Source organism: Ziziphus jujuba, chromosome 2 (assembly GCF_031755915.1).
Source record: "Ziziphus jujuba cultivar Dongzao chromosome 2, ASM3175591v1".
NCBI lineage: Eukaryota > Viridiplantae > Streptophyta > Magnoliopsida > Rosales > Rhamnaceae > Ziziphus > Ziziphus jujuba.
The window spans coordinates 28,932,983-28,954,751 of record NC_083380.1 but is presented as its reverse complement, the minus strand read 5'-3'; the positions used below and the strand labels follow the sequence as shown (position 1 = coordinate 28,954,751).

At 31.8% G+C, this 21,769-nt stretch overlaps 3 protein-coding genes across 5 annotated transcripts; 1 reads left to right on the top strand and 2 right to left on the bottom strand.

The window, feature by feature from the left end:
• Positions 1-4,703: 4,703 nt before the first annotated feature.
• Positions 4,704-8,557, top strand: LOC107415708 (E2F transcription factor-like E2FE). Of its 3 annotated transcripts, none has more exons than XM_048474249.2 (11): positions 4,704-5,019; positions 5,126-5,193; positions 5,299-5,351; positions 5,475-5,552; positions 5,641-5,715; positions 5,798-5,909; positions 6,377-6,444; positions 6,541-6,613; positions 6,708-6,769; positions 6,899-7,277; positions 7,700-7,825. In XM_048474249.2, the coding sequence occupies exons 1-11, from the start codon at positions 4,919-4,921 to the stop codon at positions 7,744-7,746; spliced, it is 1,116 nt and encodes a 371-aa protein (XP_048330206.2). In that variant the 5' UTR covers positions 4,704-4,918; the 3' UTR covers positions 7,747-7,825. The 3 variants fall into 3 exon arrangements, with proteins under 3 accessions (XP_048330206.2, XP_048330204.2, XP_048330205.2); XM_048474247.2 differs by having other exon boundaries at positions 4,710-5,019; positions 7,781-8,557; XM_048474248.2 differs by having other exon boundaries at positions 4,715-5,019; positions 5,641-5,694; positions 7,781-8,557.
• Positions 8,550-12,654, bottom strand: LOC107405417 (uncharacterized). The gene is made up of 15 exons (XM_016012465.4): positions 12,178-12,654; positions 11,588-11,685; positions 11,385-11,485; positions 11,182-11,260; positions 10,888-10,948; positions 10,716-10,762; positions 10,527-10,619; positions 10,307-10,397; positions 9,954-10,002; positions 9,727-9,843; positions 9,486-9,633; positions 9,187-9,279; positions 9,039-9,107; positions 8,886-8,928; positions 8,550-8,799 (listed from the first exon to the last, which is right to left on the bottom strand). Exons 1-15 carry the CDS (start codon positions 12,233-12,235, stop codon positions 8,699-8,701), a joined length of 1,248 nt encoding a protein of 415 aa, XP_015867951.2. The 5' UTR covers positions 12,236-12,654; the 3' UTR covers positions 8,550-8,698.
• A 1,490-nt stretch (positions 12,655-14,144) lies between these two features.
• On the bottom strand, positions 14,145-20,335 carry LOC107405416 (aminoaldehyde dehydrogenase 2, peroxisomal). The gene is made up of 15 exons (XM_016024089.4): positions 20,126-20,335; positions 19,460-19,602; positions 18,591-18,671; positions 17,885-18,033; positions 17,630-17,722; positions 17,417-17,540; positions 17,170-17,235; positions 16,990-17,056; positions 16,739-16,815; positions 16,346-16,459; positions 15,944-16,021; positions 15,667-15,818; positions 15,059-15,119; positions 14,831-14,937; positions 14,145-14,644 (listed from the first exon to the last, which is right to left on the bottom strand). The coding sequence occupies exons 1-15, from the start codon at positions 20,232-20,234 to the stop codon at positions 14,554-14,556; spliced, it is 1,512 nt and encodes a 503-aa protein (XP_015879575.2). The 5' UTR covers positions 20,235-20,335; the 3' UTR covers positions 14,145-14,553.
• Between the last annotated feature and the right edge of the window lie 1,434 nt (positions 20,336-21,769).

Here is a 21,769-nt window from a genome sequence, read left to right as displayed (position 1 = left end):
AATTATATAACTATAAAATATATTTTATTACTAATATATAAATGGGATTAGTAAGATAGGAATATAATTATTTTTCCCTTGACCTCGACCTCGATCTAGATTAGGGTTTCTAATTATTTTTCTTTGTAAAGTTTGTCAAATTTAATTTCATTTATAGCTGAAAAATTCAAAAAACAATGACTTAATAAAAACATATATTTTTTGCGCGTATTTTATTGATATTGAAAGTTTTGAAACATAAATCAAATATAATGATATAGAATATATTTATACGTTTATTTTTTATAAGGATAATATTATATAAACCGCAACTGTTTATTTTCATTTCTGACAATTTATAAACACACTGTTATTAGTCAATTTCCATTTAGATTTAACTGCAGAAGTATAGAACGATAATAAAATATCATAAAAAAATATAATAAAATATCATAAAAAAATTGAAAATATTTTTCTTCTCTTCATTGAATATATTTATATAATAATAAAAAATTAAAAAATAACTATTATATCTTCTATAGCCTCTTTCATATACCCCCATTGCAGCTGACCAACTGATAATCCAGTCAATATATAAAAAAGTTTTTTTCCTTTTTCTTTTTGTTTCTTTTTTGGGTTAAATTATTGTTTGGTTGCTAAGAAATGATAAAATAAAATAAAAAGATAGTGAAATTTTTTGGGTTGCGGTGTTTGTGAAATTTTGTGAAACTTATACCTTGAATATTAGCAATTACTAATAAAGACTGTAAGACTTGCATATTCATTATTTATATGGGGATTATTTTCAACGTTTGAGTTTTAAAAATATAAACACAAGTTAGTTTCAAATCTTTGGCAACTCTACGTAAAGTAATAATAACAAAAGGATATAATTAAAACAAGGCTTGTGAAAGTTTAAGCAGACTTTAAAATGGACAAAGTTTAAAAAGTTGTATATGAAATATTACATTAATGGATTATCCCTTCAAAGAATCATTTACGTGTGTATATATTATATTGATGTTCATTATATTAGATTAGTGAAGAACTTAAATCTCAACGAGTACTCATGTGCTAGTAATGCTTGAAAAGTGAGAATAAGTATGGCGGCCAAGACAACGATAATAGTATGAAAAACATGGTGTGAGTATTTCATTTTCTCATATAATGCATATATTTTATGAATTCGATCCCGAATATAGAGATTTAAGGGTTATTTCTATATATATATATATATATAGAGAGAGAGAGAGAGAGAGAGGGAACTAGTCTTTGGTTTTTTAAGGCAATGGAATTGCCCAATTTGTCATTACTCAAGGGTTAATATTTTTTATTATAATTTTTTTCTATCATTTATAATAACTTTTTTTTTCATTTAATATAAGTTATTTTTCTGAATCAATCTTATTTGACATTATATAAAAAAAAATTATTAGATAATTATAGAAGTGAAATATATATAATGTTTTTTTTCTTCTTCTTATAAAGACACAGATTATCCTAAATAATACCAATCGATTAATCTAACTTAATTGGTAAAAAAGTAAAAACTAGAATAAGAGATTGAAGACCAATAAAAAGCGGACAAGCGTCTATAGTGCATAAAAATGTAAATTAGTCCAATATATAAATGTTAGATTTATTTTTTTAGATCAAGCTAATTCATTGATCAAAAACATTAATTAATAATGAGCTGTATGATTTTCAAACTTGCTCATTAAATAACATAATTCATTTAACTAATTCTTAAAATACAATAAAGAACCCATTAATTTGATCTAAGGTGTTATAAAATTTTAGAAGGATTAGAGTTAGCAGTCTATAAATATACAACTTACTAACATTTAATCACATAAGATTTTATAAGAATTTTCTAGAGATTGATGATCTTAATGGAAAAAATTAAACACCATATGAGAAAAATAAAAACTTTAAAGTGTAAAGTTTTAGACCTTCTTAACCTTCTATTGTTTTGTTTATTTTGTGATCAGGTGCACCCATATGCAGATCTATCATGTTCTTATTTTGTTTATTTTTGTGATCAAATGCACCTACACATAGATCTGTCACGTAAAAAATAGTTTGGAAGGGTCATGTGGATTTAACAAGATATTTTCTACTCTATAGATTAGTAATGGATAATTAAAATACATCTATCACATATTTTATTCAACTGTACTATTCCTGCTTCCACTTATTCCAGTAATATTCCTTGGTCCTTTGATGAACGAAATAGCTAGCCTTATCTTCAACTAACTTTAATGTTTGCTTATTACCATAAAAACAAAAAAAACTTCAACGTTTGATCTATGGAAGCATCCATAATTTATATTTGTAGAAATAGTATTATATATAGAGTACCCAATGAACAAATGGAATGCAGCAACAGCTTGAAGCTTCGAAAAGGTGGTGTTTAAGGAGGCTGCATATTTCTTTTTAATTGAGTAGACTGTATTAGAACCAAGTTATAAGTAAATTACTTTAATGTAATTAGAAATGGATTCGTAGGGGAAAAAAAGTAGTATTTATAATGAAAAATACCCAACTCAAACCCTAACGGGATAGGGATGACATCTAGTTAAAATTTTTAGCTCTTATCTCCATTTTTTTTTTTACGTAATTAATTAATTTATTTTAAAAGAAATTTTTCATCTATAGCTTTGAGGTTTGAAAAATTATAACTTGCATTTTCAAAGTTTGAAAAATTATTATTTATATTACCAAAATTAGGAAAAATCGTTTACCACTTTTGGAGTTGATTTTTGAATAAATTCATTTATGAAAACTTTATTTCACCCTTTAATTTCAAAAGAAATATCAAAAGTCTGTTTTATGATTTTTTATATAATGATATGTGTTTAAAATCGTAATTTATTGATCATTTTTAATTATATTGTTTATTATTATATAAAATGAAGTTTATAATATATGATATTTTTTAATCTACACTACTTATAAAGTAAATTGTACAATAATTATATAATACTTATTTTGATACATAATAGTAAGACAGGCTTTTTACCTCAATTTTATTAAAAATTGACTTAAAGGTGGTAAATGATATTAATAACTTTTCATTGAATCTCAAGAGGGTAGATGAATTTTTTTTTTAACATAAAAATAATGAAAAAAACTAATTTGTTGTGGCAACCAAAAAGGGTTAAAAAATTATTTACATCATCTGTTAAGGTTAATTTGGTTATCTCTTTTAAAATTTTACTTCAATACACCATTTGAACTTATTGATTTAAAAAATATTATTAACCTGGCTCAAATTTGAAAAGTCATCAAACTTTTTTATTGTTTGACCTATATTCTTTAAAATAATATCATAAAGACTTTTTATGTAGATGCAAAATCTGTATAATAAATTTACTTGTGATTAGTAAAAATTTCAAGAAACCCATACAACGTGTATCCTTGTTAATGTTGGTTTGGTTTAAAACTTTTCTATAATAGTGTTTTTGGAAAAATTTCATTTAGATATTTTTAGTTTTACCTTAATTATACTAGATTTTATGCTTTTGAAAAATCATTTCTAATATTTCATATGCCAGTTTTTATCGGCTAATTTAAATAATTAATGTTGAAATTATATTTTCATAAAATTATTCAATCATAAAATATTATTTTTTAACATTAATTTTATCTTTAGCTATTAAAATTAATTAATAAAAACCGACAAATAAATTTATTTTGATAAATATAGAAAAGTAATGGAAGCTTAAAATCCTTTTTAAAAAACAATGATCTAAATGTAATTATAGCAAAACTAATATGGTTTAAATGAAATTTATCATAATATTGTTAAATAAATTTATTATATGAATAAAATTGATATTGAAAGTTCACGTCTATAAGATTCGAGTGTGATGCCTGTAAAATTAGACTATGGACTTAAAATTTCTAAGCATGATTTCTTTTTCTTTATTCATGAGCTTCGTACAAATTCATATCCAAACATGAAATCATGAATCTCTCACCCAAAAAAGAAGCATGAAATCATTAATGACAGCAGAGTGAAGATGGTTTTAATATAAATATGCATATTTTAAAACCGAACCTTATTTTATAGGCATTAGATATGCAGAATTTAAATTCAAATTATTCTTTGAAAAAGCAGATTTTTTATGAGACACAAAGTTTATATACTTTTTTTTTTTTGGGTAAATATAAAGTTTATATAATATGGTACCATTCATAAGTATTAAATGCATATAATAAAAAATATATTTTTAAAATACAAATACATGTATATGTATATATATTTTTTAAAATTGAGCTCCATTAAAGACAGATTCGCTCAAGGATTGAGTCGATTGGGAGATTTTAACGTCTACCTAAATAAATTTTGGGATAGGATAAATTTTGCCTTTTTTTTAACTTGAATATTATTGTATAAAATCCGTTATAGCGTGAAAAAAAAGAAGAAAAAAAATCATTTACAGAGGGTAAAAGTAAAAAAACCACGTGTTTATGTTTACAATTAAAGGATGATGAAGAGAGAGAGAGAGAAAGAGAGAGCAAAGGGAGGCAAAATTGGAGAAAATAATATATTTTATATGAAAGAGTAAGGGCGCGTCCGAATAATGGTGAAAAAAGAATGAGATTCCCGCTTATTCAAACTTTCAAAACCACTCCTAATCCCTCCAAATCCAAACGTTCCTCTCTCTCTCTCTCTCTCTCTCTCTCTCTCTCCAATTATCCAAAGACGCTCTTATTTTCAAATTCAACGCCCGCCATTTCACAACAATCTCTCTCTCTCTCTCTCTCTACTATTTTTCTTAACGGTCCTTGCTCCCCCATCTCTCTCACTCTAAAAATTCATTCTTTTTAAGCTCTCTCTGTCTCTCTCTAATTTCTCTATTGCCTTCCCTCCATTTCCCAACTGTAAAATCCACACAGTCTCTCTCTCTCTCTCTCAGATCCGCAAACGACAATGGCGTCGTTGTCGTCCGCTTCCACTCTACCGGAGTCTTCTTCCTCCAGACATCACACTTACAGTCGCAAGCAGAAGTCTCTCGGCCTCTTGTGCTCAAAGTACTTACTCTCTCTCTCTCTCTCTTTCTCTGTGAATCTTTTTGTTGAATTTGGATTTGTTTATGTGATTTTTTTTTTCTCATCTTTTGATTTTGATGGTTTGCAGTTTCCTTAGCTTGTACAATCGCGACGATATCAGTTCCATTGGACTTGACGATGCTGCTTCACGATTAGGTATTTCATCTCTCTATAGGTAGATTTTCCTCTGTGTGTGTTGTGTGTATTTGAGTTGGTTTCGCTAAAAATCTGAGATTTTTTTTTTTTTTGGGGAATTTGCAGGGGTCGAAAGGCGGCGGATCTACGATATTGTCAATGTTTTGGAGAGCGTTGGGGTGAGATTTTTCAGCATTTTATTTTATTTTTTCCGATTTTACATAATTGTTTTTTTGGTTTTCGTGATTTTGGTGAAAAAAATCTTAGCTTGTTTTGCTATTTGATTTTATTTTGTCTTTTAGGTTCTTGCAAGAAAGGCAAAGAATCAGTATAGTTGGAAAGGATTTGGGGCTATTCCTAGGGCTTTACAGCAGCTTAAGGTACAATGCAACTTTCGATCTGGTTTCTCAAGCTTAAAGATTTTGCTGGAAAAATGTACTGATTTTTGGTTTCGTGATGTTGTTATAGGACGAGGGTTTGAGGGAGAATTTCAATTCCTTGGACGGCAGCGACTTTGCAAAAGCAAGTATATTTAATATTAGGGTTTGTTAAACTATTCCATTGTTCGAAATTTTAGTTAAGTTTCTGGGTTATAATATTAAACCCTTTTTTCTTTTCCCTTCAGGTTTCAGATGATGAAGATGATGATGAGAGGTTTTCTGGCCCCACGACTGGGAGTCAGACTGACAAATCGAATACCAGTCTTAATCTCAAATCTTCGGCCTCTTCAAAGACAGGTAAAACTTATGTTTTCTTGATTATTTTAGGTATTTCTGATATGCATCTCATTCTATTGGCACATTCCCATAAGAAATCTGAAACAAAAAATTTTAATGGACGCAGTTTTATTAACTTGTTGAAATGATCCTGCATAATGCGATGAGATTGTGATGATCGCTTTATACTTGTTGTTGAGCTAGTTTCTTGGCTGCTAATTAGGTTTATTTATCTATCTTTTCTCCTCTCCCCCTCATCTAAATGTTAATTTAGATTCAGGGTTTATAGTTTTATTTTGGGTTCTGTTTTTTTGAGATCAATAATTGTAGGCTTTAGTGTAGTTCTGATTTCGTTTAGAATTATGTAGCTGGGTAATTCTACATTATTTCGTTATGGTCGGTGTGGAAGTTGATTATACGTATGTCATTGTCTGAAATTGTTATGGAAATATAGCTGCATTCTGACTTTTTACTATACTTCCTTACAGAAAATAGAAGGGAAAAGTCTTTGGCACTTCTTACTCAGAATTTTGTGAAGCTCTTTGTCTGCTCCAGTGTGAGTGATTACTTTCATGTTTGGCTTTTCCTTTATGACTTGTTTATCTTTTCTGCAATCCTTTTGGCATTACTTGATGCACTAAATAATATTTAGGCTGATGTGATCTCCCTTGACGAAGCGGCAAAATTATTGCTTGGGGACGCTCACAATTCATCAATAATGAGAAGTAATATATTTGTCACCTTTACTCTTTATTTTATGTTTGGCTGAAAGAGGGCCCTGAAACTCTTTGACTAACATGCTTTCATCATGGTTAACAGCTAAAGTTAGGCGGCTGTATGATATTGCAAATGTGTTGTCCTCCATGAATCTAATCGAGAAGGTGAAATATTATTGCAAACCATCACTGAATTTATAGAAATTGAGTAATTTTAACACTGAATATTACACCCATTCATTTAATACCTGTTGCTATCATTTTCTGAAGTGTCTATCTTTTTATGGAGTGCAGACTCACACTACAGACACCAGGAAACCAGCATTCAGGTGGTTGGGCTTGAGAGGAAAAGCTGAGAGTGGGTCTACTCACAATTTGGCTCTCAATGAATCCAGAAAGAGATCGTTTGGAGCAGATGTGACAAACATCAGTTTTAAGAGAAACAAAGTGGATTCATCAATTGGTGGGCAAATTAAACATGCGAGATCGGCACATGAAGTTGATGTAAGCGTGTTGGAGGAGGATTCAAAAGATACTTCAAAGAGCTACCAGTTTGGCCCTTTTGCTCCTGTCACCGTAGCAAGAGTTGGCGACTCTGGGAATAGCAATCCAAGGCGGTTTCATGATTGGGAAAGCCTTGCATCTACTTATCGTCCTCAGTATCAAAACCAAGGTACAATATTATTTCTTATCGCATAGTGGATGTGAGAGGTTCAAAAAATAAACTGTATTCCCCAAAAGCTAATATATTAATGTAGTAACATGCTTAAGGCTTAAAAAGAGGAAATCGTATTTTCCCAAAATGCTGATTAGGAAAGCCTTTCCTCTACTCGTCATCTTGAGTACCAATACTAAGGAATCATGTGGTGACTTTTGTGTAGTGAAAGGCTGAAAAGTAGAAATTTGTATTATGGAATTGCTAATATATTCATCTAGGGATATGCTATAGGCCTTAAAGAGGAAATTTATAGACCAAAAGTGCACTTATCTTTTTACGCTTTTTTACGCAGTGATATGTTTCATATCAAAGGCTTTCATGTTTCTTTTCCATTTCAAAAATAATCTTGTCATTTCATTTCATTTTACTTTTGCTAGGTCAGTGTCATTCTGCTTACCTTTTTTGCCTCCAGAAGATTAACTAATTATTGAAAGTCGGTTATGGTAATCACCTTGCAGCTTTGAAAGACCTCTTTTCTCATTACATGGAAGCATGGAAATCATGGTACTCTGAAGTTGCTGGGAAGAAACCGATACAAATTTCTTGATTTGCTAGTATTGGACTCCAAAAGAACAGTACAATTGTTTCTTACTTAATTCTTTACAGGTTGTGATGGCTCCCTGTCATGCATGTTCTCTATGCACCCAGAATGGCCATCCTCACTCAGGTTACCATGTTCACCGTAACATTTCTACATTTCCACAAATCATCTGAAATATGTTCGCACAATGATCGGCAGTAAAACAGTACAGCTTGTTTATTATAAGATGTGCTAGTGTTGCTGTAAATTTGCTAATCCTTTGAATTTGGTCAATTTTCTAATCACTTGTATTCTGTAGTTAATTAGTTTGATCTTAGTGGTTAATTACTTAGATTTGCACATCTTAGTGGTTAATTGCTTAGATTTTGCAAACCAGGCAGCAGTCGGAGCTTGCCATGTTTGGAATTTCTTGTTCATTGTTACTTCCTCAAATAAGATTGAAATTACCATCTTAGCAGAATTTTGGTTGTCTGCTTTAGTCTTCTTCAATTTTTTTTTTTTTTTTTTGAGAGTAGAATACACTTTTTTTGAATATCATGCAAAAGAATTTGACTATCTAGTATGCCACTAGTCAGTGACTTAATATTCTATACTTGTTACATGAGAGAGGTTCACCGAGGCAAAAGTAATGTTTATGCAAGCCAATACTCTTGCCATCAAAGAGGAGGGGGGGAAAAAAAAAAGGGGGCCAAAATGTACTTTTATATGTTTGATATTAATTTACAAATGAAGCTTGCAGAAGATTGCCAAAATAATAGAGAAGTTTCTGGGAAGAAAAAAACAAAAAAGAATACTAAAGACAAGAGAGAGAGCTGCCAAGGATGGAATTTTTTGATCATAGAATTATTTCCTCTTGAACACTGACATTGAGAGTCTTATTTGGTAGGACAATGCTGTTAATTACCACAACTTCATCTTCAACGGTCACTGCTTCACCTGGATTAACAATCGCAGCATTCAGATTGCAAATTTTGTTTCTTGGTGGAAATGACAGTAAGGATTGAAAAGGAAGGTTAACATACCAAGGATTGTGATCCCTAGCTTAGCATTATAATCTCCACTAGCCTGGAATCAGTATAATGCAAATGAAATACAATTATTTAGGAGAATTTTCACGTCTCCGATATACTAAAGAACCAATCAACAAATTTAAGTAAGCATATTTTTGAACTTGCCTGGACACGTGACCATCTCCCAATCGAAGATTTCCACCCAACAATCGCATGAATAACAACTGCATTTTCCTGAAAATAAAAATTGAAAGATAAGTTGAAGCTAAGTAAAACTTTGGGGTTCACTGCATGCATATTGATTGGGTCATACCTTAATTTCAACATCATCAAGAATGATACAACTGATGAGCCTTGCACCAGCTCCAATACGAGCATTTGCAGAAATTGAGACATTAGGACCAATCTGTGTCATCATCCAACAGAAACATCAAAAGAATCCAAAAATTTCAAAAGCAAAAAGAGTACACCAAACATATTACTGTTTTTACAGGTATACAAATTACAAATAAGGTTATATGGTTTTGAAATGTCAGAACAAATGAGATTGTACAGACCAACATTGGTAGTCAGGGTGCATAGTGGAGTTCCAATGAGAAAAAAAAGAAATACCTTTGCACTTGGATGTACTTTTGCTGATGGATGAATATATACATCACCAACTATACTGGCACTCTTTATGCCATCTCCCCCAGCCAAAAGATGAGGGTAGGCGAAACGGAATTGTGCAAGGTACAGAGCAGAACATTTCAAGGACATTCTGCAAGTATAAACTCTCAAAGTTTGACATCAATGTCCAGATTGAAGGATACTGAAATTAATAACAATATTAAATGTTTGAGGCTAAACTTACCCAGGAGTTTTGATCTGTTCCCAGAAGTCCAGGGTCTCGTATGTATATAATTGCTTCTTTCCTGCTAGAGGTGATAGGATATCTTGATCAAGTCTTACAAAATTTGTGGGAGTACTCCTGCGGAAGAGTTTAGGCCAGAACCGGGAATTAAGAGTAATTGCAAAGGTAAAAACATTTGTTTGAATGAATTAACTTTAGTATCTGTTAGTATTATAATACTAATTAACCTTGTTGTTGACTGAAGGGCTTCAAAGCTAGACAGTCGTCTCAGATTAGCTGTAATAATAGAAAAGTACGCATTTTTCAGCACGAGAGAGACAATTACCAAAAAAAAAAAGACAAAAAAAGAAAGAAAAAGGCATGAGTGAGACAATATGATGAAGTTGCTCACCAGTTGTACCAAAGGATATAAAATACAGTGTTCTTGAGGAAAACTAAACAAATCCATATAGAAACAGCCTATAACCATGATTTTGGATGGTTTGAAATGAAACTAAATTATGAAGCAAGGATTCTGTGAAAACCTTTGCTTAAGCACATATTAGCTAAGGTAACATGTTGAAGGGACCTGTATCCTTACCTCTGTCCTTCCGTTGAGTGGAAACGCCCTGGATGGCAGTAAATATATGTGGCGTAAAAATGTAAACGCCACAGTTAATCAAGTCACTTACCTGCATAAAGACAAAATAAATTATCTAAAGCAAATAAACATGCTTTGATGAATTAGAAGTTCTAATTCACAATTCGTTAAAATGGGGGGAAAAACAGGGTTAAACATGAATTTCTGAACTCAGACATACAAAAGTTTCAGGTTTTTCTGTGTAATGCAAAAGTTCTTTGGTAACTGGATCAGCTACCAGCTCCCCAAATTGATAGGCTGATTCAGCAGAAACCTGCACAAAAAGGGAATGTAGATGCTTAACTATCAAAATCAAAAGATGAAACAGCTCAAGAGTTTTGATTGTGTGTGGCAGCAAGTGTAAACTAACCTTGATCACTAGGATTGTTCCCATTCCACCATATTTTTTGTGAGCCTCTGCAGATATATAAATAGCAAATGTTGGCATTAAGCCTTTTGAACCCTCTTGCAAATAATTGATGGACATCCAAGAAAAACAAGTTTATTCTTTACAAATTGTAGAAATTTATAACAACACTAACCAAGCATTTCAGGCAGTGGAAAACTGCAGCAAACATCACAATTGAGCACGAGAATGTGTGACTGCCATTCATAATTTAGCAACAAAGTCAACATTCTAGTATAAAACAAACTAAATACAAATCAAAGATATATTTTAAACGTGTATAGAAATGTTTATGCACATGTAGTATACACATTTGCGCACCATTTTTGAGCACAAAATGAAAAAAAAAAAAAAAAAAAGGAAAAAGAAAAATCAACATACAAGAAATTTCTCAACTCTTAATGTACAAGTAATAGGTGAGGAAAACAACCGGATTGTCTTCCATGATCAGATCACTGAAGTTGTTAAGTCCTCCAGCTGAACCATGTGGCTTCTCTTCCTTCAGATATCTATAGTAGCCAGAAGAACAGTAAAGAATAAAAAACAGAAAAAAGGAAACGAAATTAACAACCAGATCAACTTCTCAAGCAGTAAACAAATAGTTTAACAGAAAACCAAAAATGATTAAGTTACCTAACTGGGACTTTAAGCTCATTCGATATCGAGGATACATATAATGCGAATTCCCGCTCCTCGTAGAAACCAATTAGATAAACATGTGCTAGGTTTGGAATCTGTAAAAGCAACAGTGGTTTTTAACTACTTCTCATACTGATTCACAAGAAATTACAGATATACAGCCAAAATCATTCAATAAGTTTTCTTCAAGAACGTACCCTTTTACAAGCAGAAATTGGATGATGAACCATGGGTTGTCCTGCTAAAGGAAAAAGAGGCTTTGGAATATTCAATGACAACGGTCGGAATCTAGTACCTGTAAAACTCAAAATTTTGAATACAATTCATACGCATCGAAAACATTTCTTATGCTTGGAAGCACGAAACAGAGTTTAACATTGCTGATTATGATTATCAATCAACTTAAATAAACAGGAAAAGAAGAAGGACAGAAAAACTTCCAAACACGTTCAAAGGCTGCAAGTGAAATGCCACTATCCATTATTCAATAGTCAATTTTCCACCAAGAGACACTAAATTCTCAACATTGTAGCAGAATCATGAGGGAGACCGAAAGGAAAAAGGTCTCATTGCTGAATCACAAATTATAAAAAAAAAAAAAAAAAAAAAAATTGCTATGACACCCAAACCATCATTCAGAAAAAACCAAGAAAAATAAGAAAAAAAATGGATTAGATCCAAAAATCCAAAAGTCTTCCAACATAATAAAACTATTTGTAAGACTGGGATATCAGAATTCAAAAACAAAAATTGTCATCTTCATACAAATCTTGAATCAGCATCATACCTTTAGTGGGTCCACCGACCATGATCACAGCAACAACTTTCTCTTCTGCACTCCCCATTCTAAATCAACACAAAACCCAGATTCCAAAATCCACAACCTTCTTTCTTCAAAGCTAAAATCTTAAAGAATTCAATGATTCCCCAAAACAGAAGGAACCCAAATACATAATTCAATGTTTGTGTGTGTGTAGATATATATATATATATATATATATCAAGCTCACAGTTTTGCTGAAAGAAGCTGTAGGTTTTACCAGCAGGGGAAAGAGAAGGTGGAGATTGAGAAGAAATCTAGTAAAGGATTTAGGAGGACCCCAGTAGTAAATTTCTACATGACATGCAATTTAATGTCGGTATATGCTGAAAAAGAGTAAGAACACCACTCGATGCTGATAAGTACGTGAAAATAGACAATGCCAAGGAAGTTTCCCTTTGTTTTTCCTACAAGTCTCTCTCTCTCTCTCCTCCTCTTTCACAGACAGAGACAGATTAAGAGGTTGCTCTCTTTTTTGTGTCCGTTTCTTTCTTCTTTTCTGCTTTTTCAGTCTTCGATCTGGATGAGATTTACTTGGATACACACTTTGGGCCCAACAACATTTTTTTATTTTCATTTTTTGGTTGCAAAATCCTTACAAATTACTATTTATTATTTGCTTTTTTTTTTCCATTGTATTATTTATTATTGGAAAAAAAATAAAAAAGGGAAATCAAAAGAGAAAAAGAATCACGTGGTTTCATGGAAAATGAGATATTTTTAAAGGAATGCTGATATTTGTCGTTGTTAGAATCCATTTATATGGCAATAATCAATTAAAAAAAAGTGAAAATTTAATTTTTAAAAATAAAAAAAGACAAAATGTGACTCATGATTTCTTGGGGTTTTAAGAATTCTTGATTTTTGTTGGCCTTGAATTGCAATTTTGTAAAATTTCTTTGCCAGGAATTATATATATATATATATATATATAAATAAATATATATAATATCTTTTGGAAAAGACTTTGCCAATAATATGATGAGTGATAATTTGGAGGTGTTGATTGTTGAAATATATGCAAAACCCAATCAGTATAGAAAGTTGATACCTTTTATTTTCTATAGTATATTTCATGCACATACATGGGCCCCACTGTCAGCTCAACCTTATCAGCAAAATGGGGTAAAAGAAAAGAAAAGAATGATGTTAGAAAGAAAAGAATGATTAACATCAACCGGTAAAAGGTAAATTATCATTTGTATGTTGTAAGTTGTAACAACTGGATGGAAAAAACAGCTATCGACGGCTGACCTTTTTGGGAGCATTAAATTCAGTCAAGATCTAGTCAAAATCTGAATAATATTAACAAAGGAATAAGAGATAATTCATGTTCTAGAAATATATTATTTTATACATATTATCAACCATAAGTAGAGCATTTAACTATCATTTTCTTTCCATTTTTTTTTTTATATATACATATATATATATATATTTTCTTTTTTTTTGTGGTTGTATTTTGAATGGTATATATATATTTTTTCTTATAAACATGGAGATACTTGCAGTAGTTTTTTCGGTAAACAAATATTTACGGTACATACATGAATGAAACTACAATCAATTAGTATTAGAATAATTGTTCTAAAACTAAAACCTAAAACGCAAAATTATTTGGGGGTCAAAATCATTTACTCATATAATAATTGCTGATACCTTTTTGTCCCCCGCCCCCTCCCCAAAGGAAAAACTTCACAATTTCATTAATGAAAAGGAAAGTAGAATGCAGTTAGAAGTCACTGTTTAAGTACATATATCAACTCAAAGCTTAACTACACCACACATTAGAGACATTCATAGTCATAGGCCTTCCTAGTTGTATTTGTCATAACCATAAATCTGTTTCATCTAAAATATCAAACAAAGATTTCCTCTAGATTTATTAATTTATATATCAATGTGCCTTCCTTCTTAGAAATGTATCATACGTGTTTTTAATGCAGAAGATCTACCCATCCTCCATTAAATGCTTTATTATCTTGGACATTAAGAAAAGCTTATTGAATATCCAAAAGCATCGCACAAAACAATCTCAGCCACTTCAACATGGTTAGAAGTGTTGAACTGATATCATGCTGAATTTTACCAAGACTACAATTGAAAATAAGGTTAAAACACACACACACATTGTTGGGAGTTGAAAATTTAAAGCAAACTTGCTCTTTTTTCCAACCAAAACTAAGAACACTCTCAACAAATTACCATTTCTAAGCCACTTATTATATATAATATAGAATCTTTCCAGTAACCAGGTTCAATACACAATGTGTCCCTCTCACCATATTCTTGACGCATCCTAATATATTATTGACTTTTCTTATTTCATTCAAGTAGAAGCTTTTACAGCTTCGATGGAGACGCATACCAACCCCATGGTTCATCAGAGATATATTGAGTAACTTGCTTCACGCTCAAGTAATTATTGAGTCCCCTGACGAAAGAAATGCGAAAAATTAGAGTTTTTCATGCATAAGTGATGTGTTTTTCACATCATTCTTGAGATAGATAGATGTAATGAGGAAATGGGGAGTCATTTTATCAGGTCTAAGATGATGAAATGAAATAAATGACCACGAACATTATTTTCAAATTCGGATAAGGAAAATTGAAGCCATACCATTCTCCTAATTCACGCCCAAAGCCGCTGCGTTTCATGCCTCCCCATGGTGCTTGACAGAAGCATGGTTGTGAGCAATTGATCCATACAATTCCTGCTTGGAAAGCCTGCAAATGGCAAATAAGTACACATCATAAGACCAGATTATCCAGATCAATAAGTTGTTTTCATGATTTTGTAGGTGGGATAATTTACTTTTATCTCTAAGAAATATAAAGAAAGTATCACCTTAGTTAAGCGTTCGCATCTTTCTAGATCTTTCGAAATTACAGCAGAACCTAATCCATAGCTGTAAAAGATCACCAAAAGGCCAGTTAAAAAGTCTTCAACATCAGGTGTTCAGGTGACTTAAATTATCATACGCACAAAGATATACTTCTTACGAGCTCTCACCACCCAAAAATTAAAAAATAATAACAATAATAAGAAGGAAAGAGAGAAAGAACAGCAGCGCCTAAACATAAGCGTAGAAGATCACCAAAAGGCCAGTTAAAAAGTCTACAACATCCGGTGTTCAGGTGGCTTAAATTATCATATGCACAAAGATATACTTCTTACAAACTCTCACCAAACCCAAAAATTAAATAATAATAATAATAATAATAATAATAATAATAATAATGATAATGATAAGGAAAGAAAGAAAGAACAGCAGCACCTAAACCATAGCTGTAAAAGATCACCAAAAGGCCAGTTAAAAAGTCTTCAACATCCAGTGTTCAGGTGGCTTAAATTATCATATGGACAAAGATATACTTCTTACAAACTCTCACCAGCCCAAAAATTAAATAACAATAATAATAAGAATAAGGAAAGAAAGAAAGAAAGAAACTTACTGGGTATCATTTGCCAATTCAATGGCTTCTTCTTCAGAACCAAATGTTTTAACACTCAGAACAGGTCCAAAAACTTCTTCTCTCCAAATTTGCATAGAAGTAGTCACATCACTTATGATGGTTGGTTCTATGAAGAATCCTCTCTTTAAATGCTGTGATTCAAACATTGAATTTTTATCATATTGTGATAGACTCAAAAGCAGTGAAGGCAATATATGATGGGAAGGAAAGGACAAAAAGAGAAATACAAAAAGAAAAATACAAGATAGGGTTATACCTCAGGACGCTTCCCACCGCACACAATTTTAGCACCTTCACTCTTAGCCGTTGAGATAAATTTTAATATTTTCTCATACTGAGGAAATAAACTGAATATTAGATTTCAAACCAATAGATTCTGCATGGTAGTGAGTTTGTTAAAAGTAGTAGATACTACAGAAAGTGTAATCTGAAACTATTATCTGAATGATAGCCAGATTATGGCACATTGTTAGTAACAGACTGCAAATGAACCATCTAATTGTCACACAGAAACTGTAGTACTAGGTTAATGAAAAATTTGAATACGAGGCAGCTGACATATTTTAACATTTGTAAAATTAGAAAATAGAGCCAGAGTAGCTTTCAAAAGTGGGATAAAGATTTTCCTCAAATTACGGAGAAAATAATTGCTTAGTACCTGCCCTCCACTAACAACAGGGCCAAGCCTGCAACCTTCTGCTAAAGGATCGGAAATCTTTATGTTTTTGATCCATTTCACAAGCTTTTCCAAAAATTCTGCTGCGATGCTTTCCTGAAACAATTCATAAGGAATCCTTATCCCTTGGGATGTAATGGGGAAAATTATGACAAAAGAATAAAAGATATAGGATTCTAGACTGCTGATAATGAAAAATAATTACAATATTAATGATGCTGTGATAACAAAGGAAAATATCACCACTGAGCATCCCAATCTAGAATTGTTTCAACTCAAAGCACAATTGCTAAGTTAAACATGTATTCTTCCATGCAACTGAGAAGAGAGATATATGATAGAGAAAGCAATCCACCATCAAGATCTCACACTTACATGCACTAGAAGACGGGATGTTGCACTGCAGATCTGACCATTTGTCCAAAAGCAACCAAAGATGGTCCATTCAGCAGCTGAATGAATCACATACAAGGTAAATATGAACATCACTTTCAGCAGTATCATATACTTTCATTATATCGGTTTTAGAAACCTCAGTTCTGTTCAACTTGTTTAGAAATGTAATTTTCTGATCTAAGATACGCAGCCACTTAAAGCTTTAAACTTATGCTTCAGAAGGCACTAACCTTTGTCAAGGTCAACATCCTCAAAGACAACAATCGGGCTTTTTCCACCAAGCTCCAATGAAACAGGCTACCAAGTAATCACACAATAGATTTAAGAAAAAAAATGATGATTGAATGATGAAAATGAAATTACATATACATAGTAATGACAACAATCAGATTAAAATGCTCCCAGCATACCTTGACCAATTGAGCTGCAGCTGTCATAATTTTGCTACCAGTAGCAGTGCTTCCAGTAAATGCAATCTGTGAATATTAATTTATTAACTATTTAACCATGACATCAACATGACCAAGAGATGCTACGCATTACCAAATTTGGTAACTACTAAACCAGAGTGATGAAAAATAGAAAATTTGAGGGATTATGTAGCATGTTTCAACTTCATACAATTTCCAATCATAAAGTTAGAACAGATAGCAGAACCTTATCGACATGGGGATGAGATGCCAAAGGTGCACCTGCTTCATGTCCCAGTCCAGTTAGAATATTTAGGACACCAGGAGGTAGTCCCACCTCTCGACACACATCAGCCAACTCCAAACAAGTCCTGGAAATTTAGGATATAAAGCAGGACACATATGAGATATGCAAACCAACAATGACTCAAACAAATTGATAAATGTAATAAGGACATACACAGATGCCAACTCGGAGGGCTTCAGTATTGCAGTACATCCAGCAGCCAATGCAGGAGCTACTTTCCATACAGCCATCAAAAGAGGGTAGTTCCTTTGAAAAAATAGATAGGCAACTCCTTAGTACACCAACCATTCCTTAGTACACCAACCATTAAGATCCTTGATGATGATAGATATGCAACTCAAAGAAGGTAATCTATAAAGAAAACAAATGATAACAAAGAATAGAAATTATCAAAAAGGCAGCAAGTACCATGGTGTTATCAGTCCAACCACCCCAATAGGTTCCTTCAGAACATAACTTTTGAATGTCTCCATAGGAAGAGAAACGGGAGCTTTTTGCTTGGCATCCAAGCCTTCAGCAAGGTCTGCATAGTACTCAAAACATCCAGCAACATCATCCTGGATAAAATGAAAATGAGCAAAGCATTATATGTCATAACTAACATAAATTTGCAGTGTCACAGAATCCTAAAGTTTGATAACGGAAACAGCACTTGCAGCAACCAACAAGGAAGGTTTTAAAAGTATGAAAATGTATGTCGCTATACATAATCAAATATATAATGAATCCTTTTCGAACAAATAGGGGAATGGAAGGAACTATGACAAGGAATAACCTGCCTCAACTAACTTAGTGAAGATGAACCTTCAGTGAAGTTATTTAGATTATCTATAACTAAATTAAAAATGTGGAAAAGAATGATATCCCAAAATTAGGCTTAAATAAGGAAAACGCCCATGCAAATTAAGTGTATTGGGAAAAAAGAGAATCTACAGAGAGGAGTTAGAACAATAGATATAAGCTGCGTACAAGCACAAACACGTGGATAATATAAAAATCCAGGGAATTTGCCAAGTCAACTTCCTAAGACATCCTATTGTCTTAAAAAAAATTACTTTAAATAATGATTCATTAAGACGAGTAACTAAAACTGATGAATGAAGCATTTCTATACCATGTCCCATGCTGCTTCATCCAATGGTTTTCCACAGTCAATTGCTTCAAGTTTTGCCAGCACAGATTTTCTCTCAGTTATCTGCATGAAAAAGAAAAGTACAAAAAACTGAGGACATTCAAAAGGATCAACCAATTTTGAAAGGCCAATTATCACAATTAACTTGTCGCACAAGTTCAGGAAATTGATTGAAAAAGTAACCTTCGTAGCATGTTGACAGTTTGTAATACTTAAAGGGCAATCAAAGAATTGATCCAGACATCTTTTATGCAGATGTAATTATTTTTAAACTACATAAAAACGTGCAATTCAAAACAATGTCATATGTAAGGTATCCAGTTGATTATTTTAGCAAACGTTCAAACCCAGTAAATGTGCAACTTGGAAGATCATCTTTAAAGCCTCTTTAATAATTCCTTTCAGAAAACAAAGTGCTCAAGTTACTTTATAATATATTACTTGTTTCTTATTTTCTTTTTATTCTGAACTAAAGGTAGAAAATAGTTTCTCCACCACATATCAAATAAGTATCCAGAACTTAAAACTTCTTAGAAACAGATTTTGATTACTTGTTCTGCTTTTGAAGACAAGATCTGAATAGGCTCCTTTTATAGTACAAAGTGTCTTAGCAATGCATCAAAGGCAATGGCCCAAAACTTTTGTATTAGTCAAAACTTACAAGCAGAAGTTATTAATCCAATTTGACAATCAGGGTGCAGATGCTTAACCCAAAGATTCAGTACTGGACGTTAAATTTTCTAATACCGCATGAAATGTGGTAATCAAAGATGGCACGTGCCCAATGTGATCTGAAATTTAGTCCAAAAACCAGATTGATTTCCACCAACTAGATAAATTAATGTCAATACCTTAGCAGCAATAGCACGAAGATACTTAGCACGAACAGCCCCAGATGCTGACGACCAATCTTTCCCCTTGTTCCTGGCAAGGGCTTTTCGAGCAGCATCCACTGCAAGCTCCACATCTTCAGCAGTAGCTGCTGGAATGTCCCCTGAAGCAAATTCCACAAAACCCGGATTATCATTTCCCAGTTAATTTAAAGATAGAACCAGAACTCCATGATCAATTCACTACGTAGTTGAAAAGGGAAAGGGGCAATCAAAAAATAAAATAAAAAAAATAAAAAAAAAATTGAAGAAAAAATAGTAATAATAATAACAAAATTAAAACGTCCCAACTTTCACTAGAACTAGTCGAGGATCAGTCTATGGAATAGTGATTAGTTATATGATTTATTTATTACAATTTGCAACAAAGGGACAACATAAAGAAAAACAAGGTCAGCCATTTTCTGTCCTTTCTTTGTCTTTTGACTCAATTTTCTCATAAACCAAACACTCTGTCTCAAGTCATATCAATAAGTAAATTGAACTTTAAAAACAAACCCAAAATTTCTTTTGCTAAAAAACTTGATGATGGTGAAAAGCCACACAAAAGAACTGGGGGAATCAAGCTGTAACAAGGTTGCAGAAATAGAAAGAGGAGGAGAAAGAGAAAGAGAAAGAGAAAGATACCAACGACTTGTTCTGTAGCAGGGTTGATGACAGGGATGCGTTTCTTGAGAACAGGATCTTTCCATTCCCCATTGATGAAAAGCTGCCTTGTGGGTATTGGGATCGCCATCTTTTTTTGCTTTGATTGATCTCTTTGATTGAACGTGTGGGTTTCTGCTAGCACACTTGCTCTGCTCTAAGTTCTATCTGTATTTTGTTTTTTTATACTAACATTTTACTCCTCTGCATTGTGAATCGTGCTTAAATAAATAAAGTTAAAAAGACTTTCCCTTTATTTATTATTATTATTTTTTATCTAATTACCCTTTTCCTTCTATAGTGCGTTCGGTTGTGGCAGATTTTTCTATCCATCGAGTTGTTGTATTTATATTATTATTATTTTTTTAAAAAGATTTTTTTAATATTAAAAAAATATTATTTGGTTTTTATTTTTTATTTTTATTTTTTAGAACAATGGTATTTATTTGTTAATAATTCACTCTTTCTCGTATCAATTGCTTTACTATTTTATAACTCTTATCATTTTTTTCTTTTATAATAATCATTGGAAAAACTGTATTTGGTATCATAATAATATTAATATAAATGATAACTATGCCATATATATTAGCGAAAATATATATACATATTTTTCTTTTTTTACCTTATAAGGGATTATCTAAATATTTTTTTTTGGTCCAAGGGATTATCTAAATATAAATCTATATTTTTTAGTGTGACATTAAATTCTATTTTTTTTGAAAATTTCTACCAAATTTATTGGAACCAAACATTATCCATGATGGATAGTTAAAGGAAAAAGAAAGGGACAAGTTAGGTGCTGTGTTTAACCCAATAAAAAGAGAATCAAAATTGCTTGTTAGACTTTCTAATCTGTTGTTGACTATTGTTATCATTTTGTAAAATTGTTAGATTTGAGAGGAAACCAAAAGCACGTGACAATGTCTTTTTTTTGTGGTTTCCAAAGGTATATAAGTTATTGTTATTATTATTTTTTTTGGGCAAAAAAAAAATAAAAAAGGGGGATATCTTTTATTTTATTATTTATTTATTATATGTTTAATAATTTCATACAATTTACGTGTGCTGATTGACAGCATTTGGGAAGTGAGTCGGCATGATTTTTGTCGATGAAAAGATTATGATCCGAAATGTGATCCAATCTGATCCGATTTGACCGATCAGACGGCAGAGAAGTTATATGTGGTCCATGGTAAGGTCAACAACTTCGACCTTTTTTTTTTTGAGGATTAGTCTTGGAGGAGAAAAACTTTGGTGGGACACTTTTACATGCTGGTTTCCGTGCATCCATCCACCACCACTAACATTGCAACACCTGTCTTTAAAAAAGTTGATTTGATGACTTTTTGATTTTGTTTATTTATTTTTTTAAAATTCCAACAACCATATCTCCGTTACATTTGAAACCAAAATTGAAAATTAAATTAAAAGATGCATGGCTATCTGCAATGTGGAAGAGCAACAAAAAATCTCTCGTCATACTTAGCTTTATCGCCAAAAAAAGAAAAAAAAAAGAAAAAGAAAAAAAGGAATGCAGATGATAAACTATAAGGTTTTTTTTTTTTTTTTTTTTTATATATATTCTTTGATCACTTTAAATTTATCATTCTTCAAAATATTAAT

Bases quoted from the DNA above. Each gene is read 5' to 3' on its own strand.
- LOC107415708 (XM_048474247.2), top strand. From the start codon at position 4,919: ATGGCGTCGTTGTCGTCCGCTTCCACTCTACCGGAGTCTTCTTCCTCC. The intron at 5,553-5,640 runs GTACAATGCAAC...ATGTTGTTATAG, and splicing joins GGGCTTTACAGCAGCTTAAG to GACGAGGGTTTGAGGGAGAA. The intron at 7,278-7,780 runs GTACAATATTAT...ATCACCTTGCAG, and splicing joins TCCTCAGTATCAAAACCAAG to CTTTGAAAGACCTCTTTTCT.
- LOC107405417 (XM_016012465.4), bottom strand. From the start codon at position 12,235: ATGGGGAGTGCAGAAGAGAAAGTTGTTGCTGTGATCATGGTCGGTGGA. The intron at 11,686-12,177 runs GTATGATGCTGA...TGAGTTTTACAG, and splicing joins GGTCGGTGGACCCACTAAAG to GTACTAGATTCCGACCGTTG. The intron at 9,844-9,953 runs GTTAATTAGTAT...ACTCTTCCGCAG, and splicing joins GCCCTTCAGTCAACAACAAG to GAGTACTCCCACAAATTTTG.
- LOC107405416 (XM_016024089.4), bottom strand. From the start codon at position 20,234: ATGGCGATCCCAATACCCACAAGGCAGCTTTTCATCAATGGGGAATGG. The intron at 18,672-19,459 runs GTATTGACATTA...TTTTTCATGCAG, and splicing joins TTCGTGCTATTGCTGCTAAG to ATAACTGAGAGAAAATCTGT. The intron at 14,938-15,058 runs GTGATACTTTCT...TGCCATTTGCAG, and splicing joins GATGCGAACGCTTAACTAAG to GCTTTCCAAGCAGGAATTGT.